This window comes from Apis mellifera, linkage group LG4 (assembly GCF_003254395.2).
Source record: "Apis mellifera strain DH4 linkage group LG4, Amel_HAv3.1, whole genome shotgun sequence".
In the NCBI taxonomy this organism is placed as follows: domain Eukaryota; kingdom Metazoa; phylum Arthropoda; class Insecta; order Hymenoptera; family Apidae; genus Apis; species Apis mellifera.
In genome coordinates, this window is record NC_037641.1 from 3,111,852 (window position 1) to 3,131,871 (window position 20,020).

Below are 20,020 nucleotides of genomic sequence, written 5' to 3' on the forward strand. Positions count from 1 at the left end.
AAGCGTTTCAAAAATGAACAAGTTTTGTCGACGGTTATCTCTCTATCTTTTTGTTTTAATGGCCGTTTTATGTAGTAGAAAATTTGCGCGCTTTATTGAAGGTGAAATTTTTACAAGTTTCAAGGAAACGGAACGATAAGTCGCGAAACTATGACAATCGTGAGTTTTTATATTTTTTTCTTTTCCGCGTGTGTCAATTATCTTCTGTTCTCGGAAATAATAAGTTTGAAAAACGGTAGGAAATTGAGAGAATTAAAAGACGATCAAAATGAGTATCCTCGACTGGGTGTATCAATCGCGTTGGAATAGTCTGGCCAATTAATCCGCGAAATTTTTTCCCTTCCCGATAAAACTATCATCTATGATAAAATCGATAGAATTCTCAAGGGGAAATGAAACGTGCGAATTTTTCCAAATTGAATTGCATCGCGAGAAAGAGGAATAAACGCGTTTCGATTTGCCTTTCAAAGTGTCGGCGGAATAAAGAAAAAAAGAAATTAACAAACTCTCGACGACAAACGTAGATCTAAATCTACGTACACCTATGTTAAACTTGAAAGGCAATAAAGAAGTTTCACGAATCACGATATCACGCTTATCTCAAACGAATATTGTTGTTACTCTTATCAGCGCGCGCGAAAAAAAAAGAAAATGATCGTCTAAAATCATCGTTAAAATCGAAATACCATATGAAAAAAAATTTTTCGAACTTCAACTTCACTTCAATTCGTTCTACAATAACTTGGCGAAATTAATCATCCTCCGGTCAAAAGGGAAATTTGCATATTCATATCTCCCCCCCGGCGTTACGTTACTTATCCACGATGAAAATTATCGGGACGCCCCTTAATCCCCTAACAGCGTAAAATACCGTCGTGGAAACGCGAATCTCGTGGAAATCGGGCGAATTAACCAACCATCGACAAATGGCCCAAGGAATCGAGCGGACTTGCCGTTTCGAGCGTAACGAATACATCCGGAAGCCGCGTGTAGGGAAGGCATAAATTATTTTAACGCGTCGAGGTGGAAGAGCGAGCGAGCGTGCGAACCGGGAGACGGACAAAGAGAGAGGGAGAGAGAGAGAGTCCACGCGACGTGTCTCGCGCGTTTAACCTATCGACGCTGCGTATCTAGCGGACGTTAATTGCGCCCGTGCAATAACGTTGTTGTAACGAGTATTATACACGGGGAGGGGGGGGGTACACGGTGGGCAGAGGGCGAGACGCTCGATGTGTGTAACGTTGCCGGTTCGCTCCGACTCGCCGCTTGTAAATCATTCTCGCCGCTTAACCTGACATTAGCGTGACAGGGTGTTATCCGGGCTCAGTCATTTTAGCATATGGTTAGCAGATGCCACTGGACGGAGCGGTTTCTTTTCCTCCTTTTTAATGGACCGCCGCGCGCGGAGTCGTCGATAATTTTCACGTGTAAACGCGCCCTCCCCCCCTCCTCCTTGGAAACCATCATCGGTTGCACAAGCATCACGAAACATTCCTCAAAACGTTGGTCGCGAAAGTTTGAAAGGTTTTCTTCTTTCCTCTCTCGAAATATTTCGCTCGTTATTAATTATATCTCGTATATATCTCGTTTCGCGTTGTATATATTTATTTTACGAGAACGATGGTTGGAGGAATAGTCGGATAGGCTGCTCGTGGAGGTAGCGTATAATAGTAGGTACGAATTCGAGGCGAAAGAATCGGTTACACGGCGGAGGCACGGCCTAAATGGCCGCGCAGCCAGAGCAGAAGGGCAGAGGAGTTTCGAGAGCCGGAGACTAGCTGCTCTAAACAAAGAGCTTTACAGCCATATTTATAGTTGTCGTAAAACACTACGCAGATTGCTAACCTTCGTTCAACGGACGGTTTGCGCTCTCTCTCTCTCTCTCCCTTCTCTCGCTCTGCGCCTCGTTCCCAATCCTCCTTTCTTTATTCCTTTCTCGTTACTCCCCGCCTCCCCTTCCCTCCCCGCTCCCCAAGACCCGACGATGTATCTTCACCTCTTCCCTTTCCTTCCTTCCTTCCTTTCAGCTTTCTCTTCCACGCCAAACTCTTCTCTCTCTCTCTCACTCTCTTTTGTTTTCGACCCCCGTTTTATTCAATCTCGTTGCTCCCCACCCCCGTTCGCCATTTTGGTACCAATCTCCTCTTACCGAGTTTAGAGGACTGTTTCTCGATTTTCTCGATCGAATTCCAAGCGGCGGTTTGGAATTACATTACGCTCGATGTCATTAAAAAAATTTCTTCTGTTTCCCGGCAGAGGCTGCCCCCTTCTCTCTCTCTCTGTGTTCGCCAGTGTCGAGACAAGAGGAGTGGACGACGATCTTCTGGCGTTAATTGACTGGAGAGCCGTGTACGGTCGAGCGACTTTGTTTGACGAAAATCGTTTCGACAGAGTCTCGGAAACAGGCAGGACAAACCTGAATCGTAACCAAGAGAGGGCCCGAGAGGGAAACCGGTATTTTTGGTGGGCATGCCTTATTATCATACGCGCCTTTTGCTTTTTCATTCTTTCGCGGTGGCGCGATTTCTTCCCTTTTTCTTCTTCTTTTTTCCTCCTTCCTCTTCTTCTTCTTCTTCCCCTTCTCTCGCTCTTTTCTTCTTTGTACTTTTTCCATCTCTCTCTCTCTCTCTCTCTCAAAAGTATAATAAAGGGATAAAAAAAATAACACGTGTCCACGCGTATTATGCGTTTATTAGGGGTGGCAATTAGAGGATCCGCGATGTTGTAAGAAAACGGTAAAAAGTGTCGTCGCCCGCTTTTGCCAAACGGACTTTTTACGACTGCGCACCGTTTATAGCCCGGGAGGGAGGGGGAGGGACGGTGGTCTCTTCCTCACGCTTATAACGATCTCGATTTATCGCTGCATCGAGGCGAATCCTAATGATATTGCGATTAAGCGGAGTTATTAATAATTCTGCCCGGTTTTATGGGACGATCCTTTCGTCTTAAGGGGAAAAGTAGAGGTAGTGGCGATAATCTGAATTAATACTCGCGAAAAATTGAATAAAAAAATTATATATATATATATACATATTCTCAAAATAAAATTGATCCAAAAATTAAATCATCGGAAATGGAATAATTGCACGAAGAATCTTTGAAGAAGCGGTGTGAATAAACTATCTATCTAAAAAGAAAAAAAAAAAAAAATCAAAATCTTTTCCAAAAATCGAGATCGAAACGAATGCACGAAGACCCAACTATCCCTAGTCGAATAGTTTTCGTTTGTAACCGGTTGTAACGCAGTTGGACACGTGGTCGGCCGGACCAGGAAACGCGGTCGCAGCCACGGTGTGTACACAATGAATGAATCTCTTCCTTTAAATAGCGTTAATGTTTACCCGTGATGCAACTAGGCAGCCACGTATTCTCGCGCTCGTAATAAGTTATTCAATTCCGACTATTATTAATCTTGTCAAGGAACACCACCGTTTCTTGTGTAAACAACGCGCGTGCTGCGCGTCGCCGCGCGATAATACTCGCGATTCTAACGTTGTTAAACAATCATCTTCGGTTTCTCTCGCCTCGCCACTCATTTCTCTTACGCGATATTTTCATTCCCCGTCATCCACTCTTCCTTCTCGATTGCGAAATTTGGAAAAATTGGAGAGATCGTTTGTACGAATCAAAAGAAATATAAAATATTCATTCGACAAGCCATTTCTATTTACCTCAATCTCAGATAGTTTCGAAATAATCAAAATCAATAATTTTTGAAAATTGCGATTTTGTAATGTTAAATCATACCGATTAAATAACACCTGTTGTCATCATTACGCTTTGACTGGCAGCGTAAAAAATTCCAAGGAATTCTTTAAATCTCTCGAGATCGGGGATTATCCTCGTACGTGACCCGTGGCGAGGAAAGATAGCGATCCGCAGAGGCGAAGATCGAGCCGCGATACCGAGAAACCGCTTATCACCGCTTATCATCGCCGTCGATTGGATCGCGATTACTCGCGCGGATCAGAGTTATCCGCGTTCGAATCTTCGCTTCGATGGATTCCACGCGTCGCGTGGACAGTGTGCGTGAACGATCAAACGGCGGAGGAAATGTTTGTCCATTGCGATATCGCGTGGCCCTTATCGCGGTACGCGAATGTTCAACATGTTTGTCGACGCACTCCGGCCCCGTAGATAAGTCTGTTGACCGACTGCCCCTCCCCCTCCTCTCTCTCTCTCCCTCCCTCGACGTAGGTGAGAACGATACGTGGATTCGTTTCTCGGCGAGATAATTATGCGAGTGAAAATTGAAAAACTCATAAAGAACGTTCCAGATGGAAGATGGAAGATGGAATTTTCTGTCGTGTTGGTTGAAATAAGTTTGGAAGGGAAGAAGGAGTTAATAAGAATCAGCGAAATGAAATGGTGAAACGAACGAGGTTATTAAGAGGATACGACAAATTGCTCGCTGGTAATTGATCAAATATACTGTTTCTTTTTCTCTTTGCGTGACACGTTGCGTGACAACGCGAATCCAAAGGATCCCCACGTGGCCAGCACGTGTCGCAGGTCAGGGACCGGATCTTTCAACCGCCGAATCGAAAAGAAGCGGAAAGGGGGAGCTTATCGATCCCAGGGAGAAGTCAACCGCGACGATTCCAGAAAATCACTTTTGTTTTTTCCAAAAGTAAAAAAAAAGAAGAAATTATGCTGCGATATTCGCGAGGGATGAGAAAACAAATTGAATTTATGCTACGAATATTTTTTAAAAAAGAATCTCACGCGAAGAATCCCACGAACACCGGGTAAAAGGTAAGAGCAAACGTTATTTTCCGTGGGCCTTGTCCCCTTGTCCCCCCTCCCTAAATACGTTTTCTCTTTTTCCCTCTCTCGCCCCTTTTTCTAGGAAATACGTTTTTGAGGGAAATTTGTTTAACCGTTTATAAAGGAAGGTGCAAGCAGCCACCACCGCGGGGTGTGCAGTTCCCGAATCCATGGGGATGGGCCGGGTCTCCGGAACAGGGGATGGGGGCCCCTCTTCTTCTTAGGCAACCTCTTCGAATGCAAGAAGTCCGGCAGGTAGGCTCGTTAGCGAGCAGGTAGGTAGGTAGAGGCGAGTCAGGGTAGGTGTATAATGCTGACTGTAGTCGGTGTGTCTGTATCCACGTACCGGGTGTCCGGCCGGTCACACAAAAGGAAATCTCGCCTCGATCTTCGAGGAGGATGAATGCGGGCCTCGAATCCACGGGGTTCTCGCTGTTTGACTTGGGAAATAGCGTGTGTTTCGTGTGTGTGTGGATAGGTTTCGTTTTCCATTATTTATTTGTTTTATTGTACTTTCTCCACCAAGTCGTTTTACTTCAGGTGCGCAACAATGTTTTCTTTATCGATGATTATTAAGTTCGAATGGACGTGTATAATAATTTTGTTAGAATGTAAAAAATTTTTCCAGTATAAAAAGAAAAGGGAAAGAAGATTTATTTGTCTGAAACAGGAATTTCTGGCAACGAGAATATCTCGAGGAATTCTCTCCGAATTCCTTCTCCGCCATCCCGATAAAAGGGGGAACCGTCAATAACTCGGCGCCTTCTCCTGTAACATTTCCACCGGAAGTTGCGCTCGTCCCGTCGCCCTGCCGGAGCTATCTATATCCTCGAATATTACCCCGACACCCGGTATACCGGTGCAGAGCGTAAGAAATGGGTGGGTTAACTTCGAAGAGGAGGCGAAGTAAGAAGAGAAAAGGAAGCGGGCTGAAAGGGCGAGCGAGATTCGAGCGGGAGAGAGAGAGAGAGGGAGAGGCGAACAGGGATAAAAGACAGGCGTGAAGAGGAGGAGAGAGAGAGAGGAGAGAGAACTCGCTTGGGTGCCATGTGCATTGGTGAGCGGATACACATCGTCGCAAGGTTCGGAGGGAAGGTATTCGGGCAAGTTCAGGGTGATGCAGCATCGCTCCTCTCTCTCTCTCTCTCTCTCTCTCTCGCCTCCTTTTTCTTTTTCTCCCGTTCGTTCACTCACTAATTCTCCTATCGTGCGCATATTCGCCTCTCACAATCCTCTTCTTTCTCCGTCCCTCTTCCCCGACTAACCGACTCTTCTGTCAATTTCTGGCTCCCTTCCTCTCTCTCTTTCTCTCTCTTTCCTCTACACTCGAGCGTGCCGTGTATAAAACACACGAGGTGTACGTGTACGTGTGTCGAATCCACTCCTCCTCCTCCTCCACGACTCCTTGCCGGCCTGCTGGCATATCAGGGCTGCTCGTTTCGTCTCGTTTCGTTTCGTTTCGTTTTTCGTCTCCGAGGATAAGCCTACGGTACGCTCGAGGCGATCTAGGCGCCCAACCGCCTACACGCGAACTCGTCAATTACTTCGCACAACGAGACACATCGTTTATGCTTCTCGATCCCTTTCTCTCTCTCTCTCTCTCTTCTTGCGCGCGGTTCACACGTTCGCGCTCCGTCTCCCTCTCGTCGTCCCTCGCGCTTTCACTCCTTCTCGCGCGCGCGCGCGGTCGGCTTGCATACGATATTTGCGGCGAGGTGCAATCCGGAGGCAGTTTCCAAGTAGCGACAAAGTGTGTATCGCGGCGGCCGAGCGCGCTTTTGCGCGTTAAAAAAATTCGGTTTGAATTTTATTTCCCCTTTCTTTCTTTTTCTTTTTTCTTCGAAACGGATCGTTATTTCGAGTCGATCGAGTTAAGAAATAATCGTGTAAATTATATAAATATAAAAAAAAAGAAAAGTGGTATCAGTTTAAAATAGAAGAATTTATTATGAGCGGGGGAATGTATATATAAAGAGATGAGGTGAATTTTTGATGCGGTGATAAAATTTTTAAACGTTTGCAGGAAACGTTTTCTTCATTCCTATACATAATATGTGTATATATATATATATATATATATATATTTCAGTGACACCCGAACGCTATTGTATCGCGTCGCGTTGTCGAAATATATACGGGTTCCTGGAAGTAAAGTACGGGTCTACGGATATAATATAGTATAGAGATCGTAAAATCAGTGAAATGTAATGTTGTATCGGATTCCAGAACTAGTGTTTCGACAGATTTATGATCAGATAAGGAGCTGAAACACTTGGGAAAATTTGGAAAAGAAGAAGAAGAAGAAGAAGAAAGCACGATGCAGTCGATCCTAAATAAATTTATAACGTTGGAATCCTGAGAATTTTGTCGTGCATGGGATATCGACCTTTGTCGAGTTTCGTGAATCGAGATGGACTATAATAAATCAACAGTATTATACACACGCATGTTACACGGATTATAGAGAAGCAAAGAATAAATCTAAATAAAAAAAATTTCTCCGCAAAGTATTTTCAATTATTTCTTTTTTTTTTTCAACGAGAAAAAAAAAAAAGAAATAGCGTAAGACTCATAAAGCCATTGTTACTTATCTCCGCAGTGTAGTATAGCGCGAGAACAATCAACTATGCTCTCTATCTGGCATCCAACAAACGGGGCGACAAAGAACGAGAGATGTTGATAATGTTTATGCACGTGTCGTTATACGCCTACGGTAAACATTATTCTCTTATTTGAAAACAATAAATTCTGTATAACTATGCAACAAGAATTTCCAATTTCGAATTCAAAAAGAAGAAATTAACTACCTGATCAAATTAACTAATTAATTAATTCTCTACTTATAAAAAAAAAAAAAGAAAAATTCGTCGAAAAATTTCAATCCCCGATGACGATGATTCTCCTTCTTTTCCACGATCACACACACTCTCTCTCTCTCTCGTAATCTCCCCGTGATGATTTTCTCCCACGATACCGCACGATTTCGACCGACGAGACAGCCCGCGCGGCGCGTCACGTCTCGCGATAATACACCGTATAAATATACGTACTTAGTCATTGTTATGTCCAACGAGGCATGGCTGATAATTAGCATTAGGCTGTTGCACCGTGCACGAGCTAAGAGAGAGAGAAAGAGAGAGAGAGAGGAGGAGGAACGAGAGATCCGGCGAATCCGCGTAATCGCGGGGCCAAGATAACGGCGGAAGGTTTGTCAAGTCAATGTCCTGCGCTTGATAAAGACTCGCGACGAGTCTGTGAAAATTGTTTCCCTATAAATAACGCGAGCGCGCGATTAAATTTTTCACGGGGAAAAATTCCAAGTATTTATCATCGGGGCGAATCGTTAAATCACATGGAAGGGATAAAAAAATAAAAAAAAAAGAAGGAAGGAAGGGGAGTAAATGTATTTAAAAATTCCGCTCTGTATTTAAAAATGCAACGTTTCGATCGCGTTTATTGTGCAAACCTGTCGCGTTTTTAATTGTGATTAAAAATTTTATGGAAATTTTTCACGACGTTTCTATATCTTTCCTCCCTCCCTTTTATTAAAATTTCCTTATATAATTAAAGGAAGCGCATCTTATTTTTGAGATAGTGATAGTAATAGTCGAAAAATCTTCTACACGCAAGTATTATATTTTTTTCACCACGATATGATTATCTTTTCGAAGGGCTGTTTAAAATGGAGGAGGATTAAACAAGTAAGATTTTTCGATGCAATTTACTACTACAACTTACCGTTTTATCTTGTAAATCCATTTTCAGAAAACTTCTCAATGGTAATTAATTCGAGAAGAGAAGAAGAAGCGGAAGAGAACAGGAAGAAAATTAATTACAAGAACTTTTAAAAGAATCTTGAATGGCTGAAAGTATTCGGCATACCGATATTGAGACGTTTGTCGTTAAAATTCCGAGTAACGCGTGTACAAACGTTCTCATCGTCGAATTTTTATTTGTGTGCAATAATTTTCAAGCCATGGTTACGGCGTACATATATACATATATATTGCCGAAAGTCGCAATTTTAAACACGTTCGTGCATTTCGAAATTACCATCGGAGGATCGGTGGCACGCACACTTGGGCAAGGTGAATAAGTTGAAAAAGAAGGAAAAAGTAAGGGGAGGAAGATTCCCCTTTACATATTCTCCCATTATATCGATACACATAGTTAGTGCATCTCGAGCACGCAACCCTGCCAAATTATAACCAAAAATTTTCGACGACCTTCCAATTGTTCTTTCGAGAAAAAAAAAAAGAATAATTCGATTCTGGTATCTCGAAAATATTCTTCTTCGATCGATATAAGAGAGAGGTTCAACGTCCTATCTTTTATAACGCCTTTAACGAGCATACGAAAATACGCTCGGATCTTACAGTCGGAGGAAGAATATTCAAGTATAAGGCATATAACGACGTTTAATGAATGGAAGAAAAATGTGTGACGCGTCACTTGCCCGAACGCCTCTTCAAAAATATTAAGTTAAGTTAACCCGAAAAATTCTTTCCCAGTTTGATGACCAATATTTGACAAGTGCCGTTTATCTCTTATCTGATAGTACATCTTTGAAACAAAGAGAAACCGGAGAAATTTACTCTTACCTATTACTTATATCCCCATTTTTAAAATTTAATTCTGCTCAAATCATTTCTCCAAACCCAATTGCTCGAATCTTTTAAATCCTTCCAATTATTAAATTCTTCCTTCGTCGTAATTAAAATAGAGCTCAAAAAAAAAAAATAGAATTAAAGTTTGCAATGACACAATGAAAAAAAAAAAGATACAACAAATATCAACGGAGAAGGAAAGAGAAACTTGCCGATAAAAACAATTTCGCGGCAAGCTTGGGAAGAAAAAAAGGAAAATGAGGAGGGAGGAGAGAGGTCCAGAGCGAAGTGTAATTGATGCCAAGATTAATCCCACCTCGGCCTCCCCTAGCCTTCCTCGAAGCACCATAATTAACCACTTAAGCGATTACGACGGATCCCGACGTAATATTTTGCACCCCACCTTCCTCCCCCTCTCCTCGTATATCGCAACGAATTTCTGATCCAAGCAAGCGTTATTTGCACGTAATTGTACGTCACAGAAAGTGATTTTCGTGTCGTGGCGCAAGGCTCGCCGCGCGCGTCGCTACCGTTCAGACAAGATAAATTACAATAATTTAACACTCCACGGATTCGTTTACACTCATGCGCGACCGACACTCTCCGTACTGGGTGGATCTTCTCTCCGACTTCGGTTTCGAGAGTGGTGGTGGAACGTGGGCGTGAAATTTTTCTCTCTCTTCCTTCTTCTCCTTTTTTTAAAAAGAAATACACGTACGAAATTTTTGAACAACGTTAAAGCTTGGAGACTTGGTGGTAAGTCGAGTTTCGAATTGAAAAAACGACCCGATTGACCAACATTTTTATCTATTATTCAGCGTGTCAGCGGAAAAAATTAATTCTGTATTTTTAAATTTCGGATTGGATACGGGATGGAAAATTGTGAAAGTAGAAAAGACGAGAAGTGGAGGAAAAAATTTTTGAGAAAATCAATCGTTATTTTCCTAAAAATTAGTTTTTAAATTAAAACAATTTTATCCTATCTTTTTCGTTTACTTTCACGCGTTAGAATCATTACTAAATAATTTTACTTGTACTTGAAAGTATTTCAAATAACCTAAATTTACTTTCATTCGTGAAAAAAGAAATTCTATTCACTCGGAATTGCTTCTATCACAATATCTGCCATAATTCTCTACTTCGTTAAACTTTATTCTTATCGTCCGAAGAACGTGACGATGATGAATCCGTTTAAGGAAGAAACGGTGTGAAATTCGTTCGCAACATTCGGAAGGATGTATTAAGCATTCGATTATTTATGTATAAAGTATTTCATCGAGCGATAAATTGGATCGCGCTTTTATTGCAACGATTTATACCAAACGTTCCAAGTAATTAGACTTTATTACTTGGTAGGGGAACCGCGGCGTGTAAATCAAGCCGCGATTAAAATATTATTATACGTATAGCGGCCGGAGGAGCGGCACACATATTTGACAGCGAATAATTCTCGGTGAAAACTATCGATACATCGAGCCATGGTTAATACATCGGCCATAATACACAATAAATTATCTACCTGTGCAAGTGCATCCAGGCCTGGCGTGGAGAAAGAAAAAACAAACGATTACCCAAGATGTGCGATAACTCGTCTTAAAGTGACAACTGGCCATCGATAAACCATTGGATCAATATAATCTCTACGGCTCGATTATCTGTTATCGTGTCAAGATTATCTGGACACGGTTGGGCAATCGCTGTAAGGCAAACTTTGAAGTTTGAAAAACCAATTTTTTCCTTTTCTTCTTTTCTTCTAATCATTTCTGCCCCTTCGAATTTGAGGTGAAATTTAATTTGCCCCAAGTGAGGCAAACTTATGAGAAGAAATTGAACGTAATATCGCACGCATAATTCGTACTGCTTGTTTTACTTTCACCTTTATATTCAAATATTTCGAATGGAAAAAAGATACTCGACACCTTTGATACGAAGGTGTTGGTAATAAAATTTTTGTACGAGGGAGAAAGAACAACTATCTGTAATCGAATATATTTTAATAAAGGAAATAAAACGTAATGTTTATTATGACGAGTTATTTTGCAATGAAATACAACAATTCCGATATTGTCGTTAATTTTATATCGTTACAAATTTTCTTATTTTTAATATATATATAAAACATTTAAACGTGAAAAATATAATTCCCGTATAATATACTTGCAACATTTTCACATTAATTCAACTCGAAAATTACGGTTAAATTAATTAATATAATTAAGAGACCAACGTATTTATATCACTCCAAAGTTATCTGCGAGATAATTAATGACCTGCAAAAGTTAAATACTTCAAAGGCAGTTAGCAAATAAATAAATTGCCGTCAACGTATACGAAACCACTTTTAATAATAATTCGAAACAGACGTTTATGACACATACGCCACGACTGATAAAATAGATATATTTTTTTCCCTTCTTCCGAAGAACTCTTCTTTCAAAAGGAAAAAGGAAAAAAGAAAAACGAAAGAACGAAAGAAAGAAGAATTCGAAAAGATTGAAAGCAACGCTTCCTCCATATAATCCTTTGATCACGAGCATCATGTCTAGCATGGAAATGTCAGGTAAAGTTGGCCGTTGGAAATCACACGCGTAACTCGTTTAAAGTGTTTTGGCAACACGGTGACAGCTCGTACGGTGTCACACGACATCGATTTGTCAGTGACAAAGTCCGGCCAAGTAGGGACGAACGAATCGGTAAAGAGGAAAAGGGAGGGAGAGAGAGAGAGAGAGAGAGCAGCGTTTCATTGTATATACCCGTTGCGCTAACGAGTTACAATTTGTTTCAAACCTGTCGCGAGAATAATAGCGTTCCGTAAACTTCGGTCAATTTCCCCCGGCAAATTGGGATTAACTTTGCCCGCGGTTTCTCGCCGAAAACCCTTTTCGCTTTTAACCAACGCCAATTCGATTTCGTTCACCCTCCAGCCCTCATCCCCCTCCCCTCTTCCTCCTCCTCCTCCGCCCCTCCTCCACCCCTCCTCCCCTCCCCTCGTTCGCCTGCCGATTACTTTCGGTTCTTGCGATTACTCTTTGCTGCACCGTGTGATGTAGCGTGAAATATGAACAACAAAGCGTGCCACGAAGGGAAAAGAATATATACACAGGTACAGCGGGAAATAAAAAGCAAACGTGAAAGTATGAAAGTAGAATAGTAGAAGAGAGAGAGAGAGAGAGAGAGGGGTAATAAGATTCTGAGAGATAAAAATGAATTTAAATCCTGGAACGGTTAAGAAAATGTTTTCGATATTGCGATATTCGAACAAGTCTGTTGAAACAAGGAATTTTTGGATATTTTGTAACGTTACAATACGAGTACGATATTATGATTCTAATAGTTTGCGTCTTTTTCTATATTATATTACATACACACTTTATATGTATATCGTATGTTAGGTGTGTGAGATTAATTGAAGAATAAACCCCATTTTTTTAATTCCATTCAATACTCGCGATGTAATTATAACATATATCAGATAGTTTCATCGAATTCTAAAATAATACTACCATTTCTTTCCTTCACTTGAATTAAAAGCGAGTATGAAATTTAAAACGATACTTTTCTTATTACCAATTTCAACGGAGAATCGAAATCGAGTCACGATTATAACGAGAGAGTTTCAATGATTATTTCTCGACGAGTGAAACGTTTGAAACAAAAAGTTCGGGACGACGACAAAGTTTCGAGGGCCAGCGCGGACGTTTTAAAAGCGCGGAGGGGAAACAAAAGAGGGCGTTGTGTTTCTTGAACGTCGATAAACGGCTTCGAAATTTTCGGCCAGCGATACGAGGCGAGAGCACCGTGTTTATTGCCGTTTCCGTGAACCCGAACGTCGCCTTACTTGGAAGCGGCGGAAAGAAAACGGTACCGTATGTCTCTGTAAAAACAGCAACCACGGAGCCCGAGCTACTTTTTCTCGGAACGATCGACATTCGGCGAAAAAACCGAAACGCTTATTGCACAAAACCCACGTTTCGATAATTCACGAGATACCGTGCCATGTACATATATGTATGGCTCTCTCCTTCTCTCTCTCCCTCTCGCGAAAAACTATGAATGAAAAGGCGATAGTAATCGAGGATGAGAATATGTCGACGGGGGAACGAAACTTGAGAAACTGAATTGTGAATGGAATCGCGTGTTTCGATGCACGTGTATTCCCCATTGACGTCGATTCTCCAAAAAATTTTCTTCGTCGTGTTTCAACAAGCAGAGTTAAGTGAACTACTTTTTCAAACGGGATAGTAAGTTTTTTTTCAAATATTATAATTTTTATTTGGGATTTAAATTCAATGTACATATTAATGGTGTTAAAATTTTTTTTAGAACGGAAAGAAGATGATTCATTGTATAACATTTTGTACGTTAAATAACGTGACACGTGTCGTTTCAGCTTAAATTTTTGAGCTTAAACTTTAATATGAAGGTTTCTTTTTTTTGAAAACTGTGGAAAGATCGGAAGATATTTCGTTAAGTAATAAGAAAAAAATACCTTCGGAGGGATCGATAAAATTATTAATTTCTAAACGAGAAAATATTTATATCAATTCCTTTGTTATTTAATAGTAAGAGAATTACGTTTGTAATTCTCTTAAAAATAACAACGATTATAAATAAAATTTCTTCGAATCCTAATTTAACCAATGAAAAGTATTAAAAACTTTTTACTTATATACGTATATTTTGATAAATTCTAAATTATAGATTTCTCACCAGATAAATTTTCTGGATTTTTAAAAAAAAACCTCGTCGAAATTTATAATTTTCATTAAAACTATTCCTATATATAGTAATAATAACGAATAAATAAACCGATACCGGCGTTTCCGGTGGAAGCGCGGCAAAACGGAAATCAGAAATGTGCGCGCGGCTTTTCGTTTTTAGCGAACGGGTGCAATAAACGATAATACGTGGTCTCGGTCGATAATCTCGTTCACCGATCACCACGGCCAGATTGTTAATCATCGGCGGGAGTAACACGCGCCACGAATGCTCCACGACGATTCAACCATCGCGGCGGCCAGACCAGAAGCGTCTAAATTATCATTAGGACATAAAAGCGATTCGCCACGAGTAGATTACGTTACCAGATCGTAAGATAACCACCTACAATGACGTTAATTTATATGAATCAGGCCCTGCCCCCGCGACACGCATAAAATATCATAACACGTTATCAGATTTCATAGGCCAGAGAGAACGGTCACGATAAACGTCCGACGGGACGAATAAACGCTGGATGATTTTCGATCATCCACGAACGCGTCCCTCCATCGATTTTACTCTATTTCGAATTCGTTTCTTTTGCTGCATTTGCAACGAGTTTTCGAATAAATTTTCCAATAAATTTTTCAGCGATTATAATTTTTTTCTCAACGAAATATAAAAGAACTATCGTGTTGTTGTTAAAATGACACAATTAGAAAATCATATTAAAAATAATATTTGATCTTATTTTATGAGGATTAGGCTTGTTGAGAAATTTGATTGATAAAACTAGATATTATTATTATATTATTATGATTAAAGACAATTTACATTTTCTAAATTATGTCATTTTCGGAGTATTATATGTGTTAAAAAATTCATTTTAAAGTATTATATGTGTATTATATATATATTGTAACCTAGTAGTTACGTTTGGCGTGAATTTCATTCGTTAAATTTTGATATGATTCTTTGTATCAAAGGGTTTTTCGCGTACTCCGAAATTAATTTGGCAAAATTATAAACGAGGAGAAACAAAATCGTCGTTTTATAGATCTATTCTCGATATTAAAAAAAAAAGAAAAAAAAAAAAAAAGTAAAGAAATAATTAACACTCACCGAAGACGGGGCTGAGATCAGATCTCGCTGATGTCTTGCCTGTCGTCGAGTAACTTCCACCAGCAAGCGAGCCCTTTTCCTGCAAACACACGCATGCACTTAATGGCGACGTCCTTAAGCTGTCACGATCGAGTGGGTGGATCAAACCAGAGACGCGTTACGTTGCACACGACGATCAAACGAGGAGAAATAAGAAAGAACACATGCACACGTTTAGTTCTATTAATAAATAATGTAGCAGAGATAAAAGATTCGTTGATAATATCTATACATATATATATATATATATATATATATATATATATATATATATATATATATTTTTTTTTTTCAATCCACGCACCTCAGATTCTGTGAGATCGATGAGGGAACTTTTCTCCTCCGTGAGGTTCTCGGAGGACCTCTTCTCGTCCTCGCCCTCATCCTTGAAGACCTTGACCTCGTCTTCACTGCCGAGATCGTCGCCGCCGCCGCTGCTGCTCACGTGCGGCATTATTGCTGGCCGAGCGACGGCCACCGTCTTTCCTGTCTTTGTCGTTCGGCGACTTAACACGAGAGGTGTGTCCGCCTCGAATCACGGAAGAAAAAGAGGTTATGCAGCCGATACGGCTGACGCGGGAATTTTGAAATTTGGTCCTCGATGCAGCATGAATTCCAGAATGACGCGGGATACGACACAAGCAAGCGACTAACCGAAAACGACAAAACACGCGTTCGAACAGAAGACGCGACACTGCTCCGTATTTCTCTTCTTCTCTTATCTTCTCTTCTCTTCTTTATAACCGAGTCGACGATGATCCGTCGGAACAGCGTTGCACGCTATCTTTCTCTCGCTTGCACAATTATGTGCTCCTTTGTCACGCGCACACGAGACTAACGCGATGAAAGAACGCCACCGACGCGACAGACAGACACACTTCTTCCCTCGGTCTTCTCTGTCACTAGTATCGCACAAGAACGTAGAATACGAAAAAATTGAAATGGATAACACAGAGCACAGAGAAACGGTTCACCGTCACCGTCACCTTCGCCTCCACCACCGTCGCCACCGTCGTCGACGGAGGAGGTTAGGCTTCTATTCGATACACACTTTTTCTTTCTTCCCTTTTCTCGTGAAGGGCACAGAATGAGAACGTTGCACCGCAAGTATACAAATAAACGCTGTGATAAGATGAAATTTCTTAGAACACGAAATAGAACGCACCACCAGTCAAAACACAAAAATGGTTATTACGCTTGAAGGACAATCACATTGATCACAAACGAGACACGCGAGAAAGATATAGACGACAAACAGGCCGGCAACGAGCCTGAAAATTTAACGGCCGACGCGTGTTTCTTTGCGTATTAACCGAAACGTAATCTCGGCGAAGATACGAGGACCGCGTGGGAAGGCCGGCACACACTAGAGAGGAGTGAAGGAGGTGCGATATACACACAACCGATGGAAAACGAGGGGATAAGGAAAAGGTAACGGTAGAACGTGTGCGATGTAGGTTGAGTTGTGTTTTAGAATGGCCCCTGGACCCCGTGGTGTGTGTCGTTATTTAACGCGCGCGCTGCCAGCAACTTTCCGTACGTCGTCGTCGTGTATGTGTGTATTGTGTGTTTTTTTCTCTTTTTCTTTCGTTTCTTATTGCGTGCATCAGGCGCATAGTCCGCGCGCCACGTATCCGCACGATGGTGGCCACGATGCCTTAGCGAGCGCGCGATCCTGCTGCAGATGTTGTTTCGATTCCGTATGCAGGTAAATATGAAGAACACGCGCGACAAATACGGCACCACGACGACGGTGACGACGTTGCTGTTGTTCTTGCTGTTGTTGTTGACGGTGCACGCGCCGGACGGCCATCGTGCCCGTGGTTACGTTCCGAGGTGCGTGTTGCGTATCTCGCCCCGACTCCGATGGCTCGATGTGCTCTGCCTGGATGCTCGGTGCCGACTGCCGGTCACGGTGAGCTCGGGCGGGCGGCTCTCCCACGCGACGACCAATCACGACGCCGGATTCACCGCCGCGGCTTCCCTCGCCGACGCGCCACCTCACCCCCACCCTCACCCCCCGCGAGGCCACGGCCGGCCAGTCATGGCAGGCAAGGCGGCGAACCGACCCCACCCGAACCTTTACGAATTCACCCGAACTCCTAGCACCGTCTTCGTCGTCGTCGCCGCCACCATCGGCCGCCGCCACCGCCACCACCGCCGCCGTCGCTGCCACCGCCACCACCGCCACTGCTGCTCCCACCGCCAGTGCCACCACCGCCACCGCCACCACTGCTACCGTGACTCCTGCATGCCGTTTTCGTCGTACGAGAGGACCAGAGAGGATCTACGATCCTCCTGTCTCAATTCCTCACTCCCTATACTCAATCACTTATATTCTAATAAACAATAAGCAAAAACGTTTATCTTCTATCAAGTTCCATTTGCCATTGTCGGATTTATCGTCCCTTTTTTTTTTTTGTTGAATTCGAATTATACCACGAAGATCTCAACACCGCACTCACTGTACACGTTACACTCAGTGCACTCAATATACTCGTTGATTTTTTATTGTCATTATTTAGTAGATTGACAATTTCAATCATATATAGATAAATATCTTATTGGCTAATTAATCTAGAAACAGAAAACACAATGAATTTATATATGTATGTGCTATATATATGTAAAGTAAAATTTTTAACCTCAAAAACCATAATTTATTATAATTGAAGACGAGAATCGGCAAGTTTGCATCAATCGATGGTAAATGATTTTATGCAAAGTGCAAATTTTTCTACGATATTCGTCTTACCTCGAAATCTTTCTCGAACGAAGGAAACTCGTTTGTGAATTTTTCTCCGATGCCGGTTGCACGTTTCAAAGTCGACCTTATAAATTATGTGTCCTGTTAAAGTAACCTTTTTATCCTGCTCGGTGACGCCTCTGTCTTTTTCTTTCGACGCAAGCGTAGAATATAACGAAATGATTCTACGTTTAATACCGCTTTTCATGAAAATAAAAGTGGCGCTGGCAATCGCAAAATAACGCTTCTCATCCAAGTCTGTTACAACCGTTAAGGCAGGTGCTCACGTGATTTCTTTATAGCCGCGGGTGAACGATAATTTATGATAATATATGCGCTGGCCACTGTCCTATCCGATTTCCGTATTTAATTAAAATCTGAACAAAAACACGAGTCCCCTTATTAGCCGGTAACAAAGCTGACTTTCGTGCCATCTTTGAAACCACACGGCAAAGAGAAACGAGTCGCGTGCATATGTGTGATCGTATGATCGTGTGATCCGGCACCTTATATCGAAGTAAACATAATGAATTTTAAATAGATCAAATAACGTGTCTACAGTCCAATCATGGACATTCGTTCGAATAGTAAAACATCATATCTCGTTGAAATATGTGCGACTGATCGTGCTCGATTATTTACACGCAAGCATAATACTCGTATTAATAACCTCAAATATCAGAATCATTGCGCGTAGTACCTTTGTTAACCTTCGCGTTAATTATTCGTGGGACAACGAACACGACTCATGCTCATGTGTTTCTGGATTAATAACGTGCTTGTAAATTTTCTACTGGCTGTATAAATCTTATCAACAAATTGCAATTATGAAGCCTGCACGAAATTATCCGGTAAGTACTTTTACTTACTTTTAGTTACTTCGCATGAATCATTTTCGTACTATTATATTCTTGAAAAGTTACAAACTAATTGTGATAAAAAGTAAAAATATAAGTGAAAAATCAATATCAAATTTCGAAACTTAGATTAACTTTTTGATGAATATCTCGAAACAACGAAGACAATTGTCCAATGCTTTCGATATCTTGATGACGTCATAAAAAAAATATTTCATATTAAATATATATTTGTAAAAACAATATATTAGAAAATTTGCTATGAATTTAATTATTATTTTTAAGAAAAAATAAATAAATAAAATATTTTTATTTCTAATAAAAATTGTGTAAAAAATTAATTATAGTTCATAAAGATATTGTTGTCGCATTTCACGTACAATGTCTATACATATTTTTTTCCCGCCTTTTTTCTATTCTTCCCGCCTTTTTTGACAGCACAGTAATTTTGTGAATACTTGACGTTGATCGTTGAAAAATTATATTTGTTATTACGATTAATTACATTTCACGATATCACTTATCAAGATCTTGACAAAAATAATGAATTATGTTAAAAAATATATCTATGTACTTCGTATACATTGGATTACTGATGAGAATAAAGGTACGTTATCAAACGAACTTTCATTAAAATTTTATTTAATTAATCGTTTTAATCGAAATATGGTATGAAATCTGCATATTATCCTAAATGTAATTAAATGTAAAATATAATTGTATAAATTGCTTTTATTGTTCGTTCATTCGTGACTGTAATCACACTAGAGAATCATTGAAGATTACACGAAAATTTCAAGCAACGAGTATCGAATAGACAAGAGATTTTAAATAAATCAATACAAAGTACAATTATTCATAATAAATTACATACTACAAAATATATTTTTAATTATAAACGTATCTATCTACAGTACACACTTCAATTTTCAACACGATCAAAATGTCGCAACACAATTGAATATTATAACGGAAAATCTAAAATGGTATCGCAGAGACATCTATGCCAAGATCGATATTTAATGAAATCTTGGTTATTTCACGTTGATAATGTAACCTCTCTACTATATCGACATTTACCAATACGTTATACAAGGTGTTTATATATTCGTAGAAAATCTTTGGAGACTCGATTTTAAAAGCTAAAACAAAAATTAAACTCGATTCTAAAAATTATACAA

The 20,020-nt window shown here is 40.6% G+C and overlaps 1 protein-coding gene across 1 annotated transcript in view; it reads right to left on the reverse strand.

Moving 5' to 3' along the window:
• The window catches only part of LOC102654533 (protein pangolin, isoforms A/H/I/S), a 149,438-nt gene extending 132,296 nt beyond the window's left edge, over positions 1-17,142 (reverse strand). The window contains exons 1-2 of the mRNA XM_006558737.3: positions 15,541-17,142; positions 15,198-15,276 (exon numbers count right to left, since the gene is read on the reverse strand). Of these exons, the coding sequence (XP_006558800.1) occupies positions 15,198-15,276; positions 15,541-15,690 (229 nt within the window). The 5' untranslated portion in view covers positions 15,691-17,142. The remainder of the gene's footprint in view (positions 1-15,197; positions 15,277-15,540) is intronic.
• Between the last annotated feature and the right edge of the window lie 2,878 nt (positions 17,143-20,020).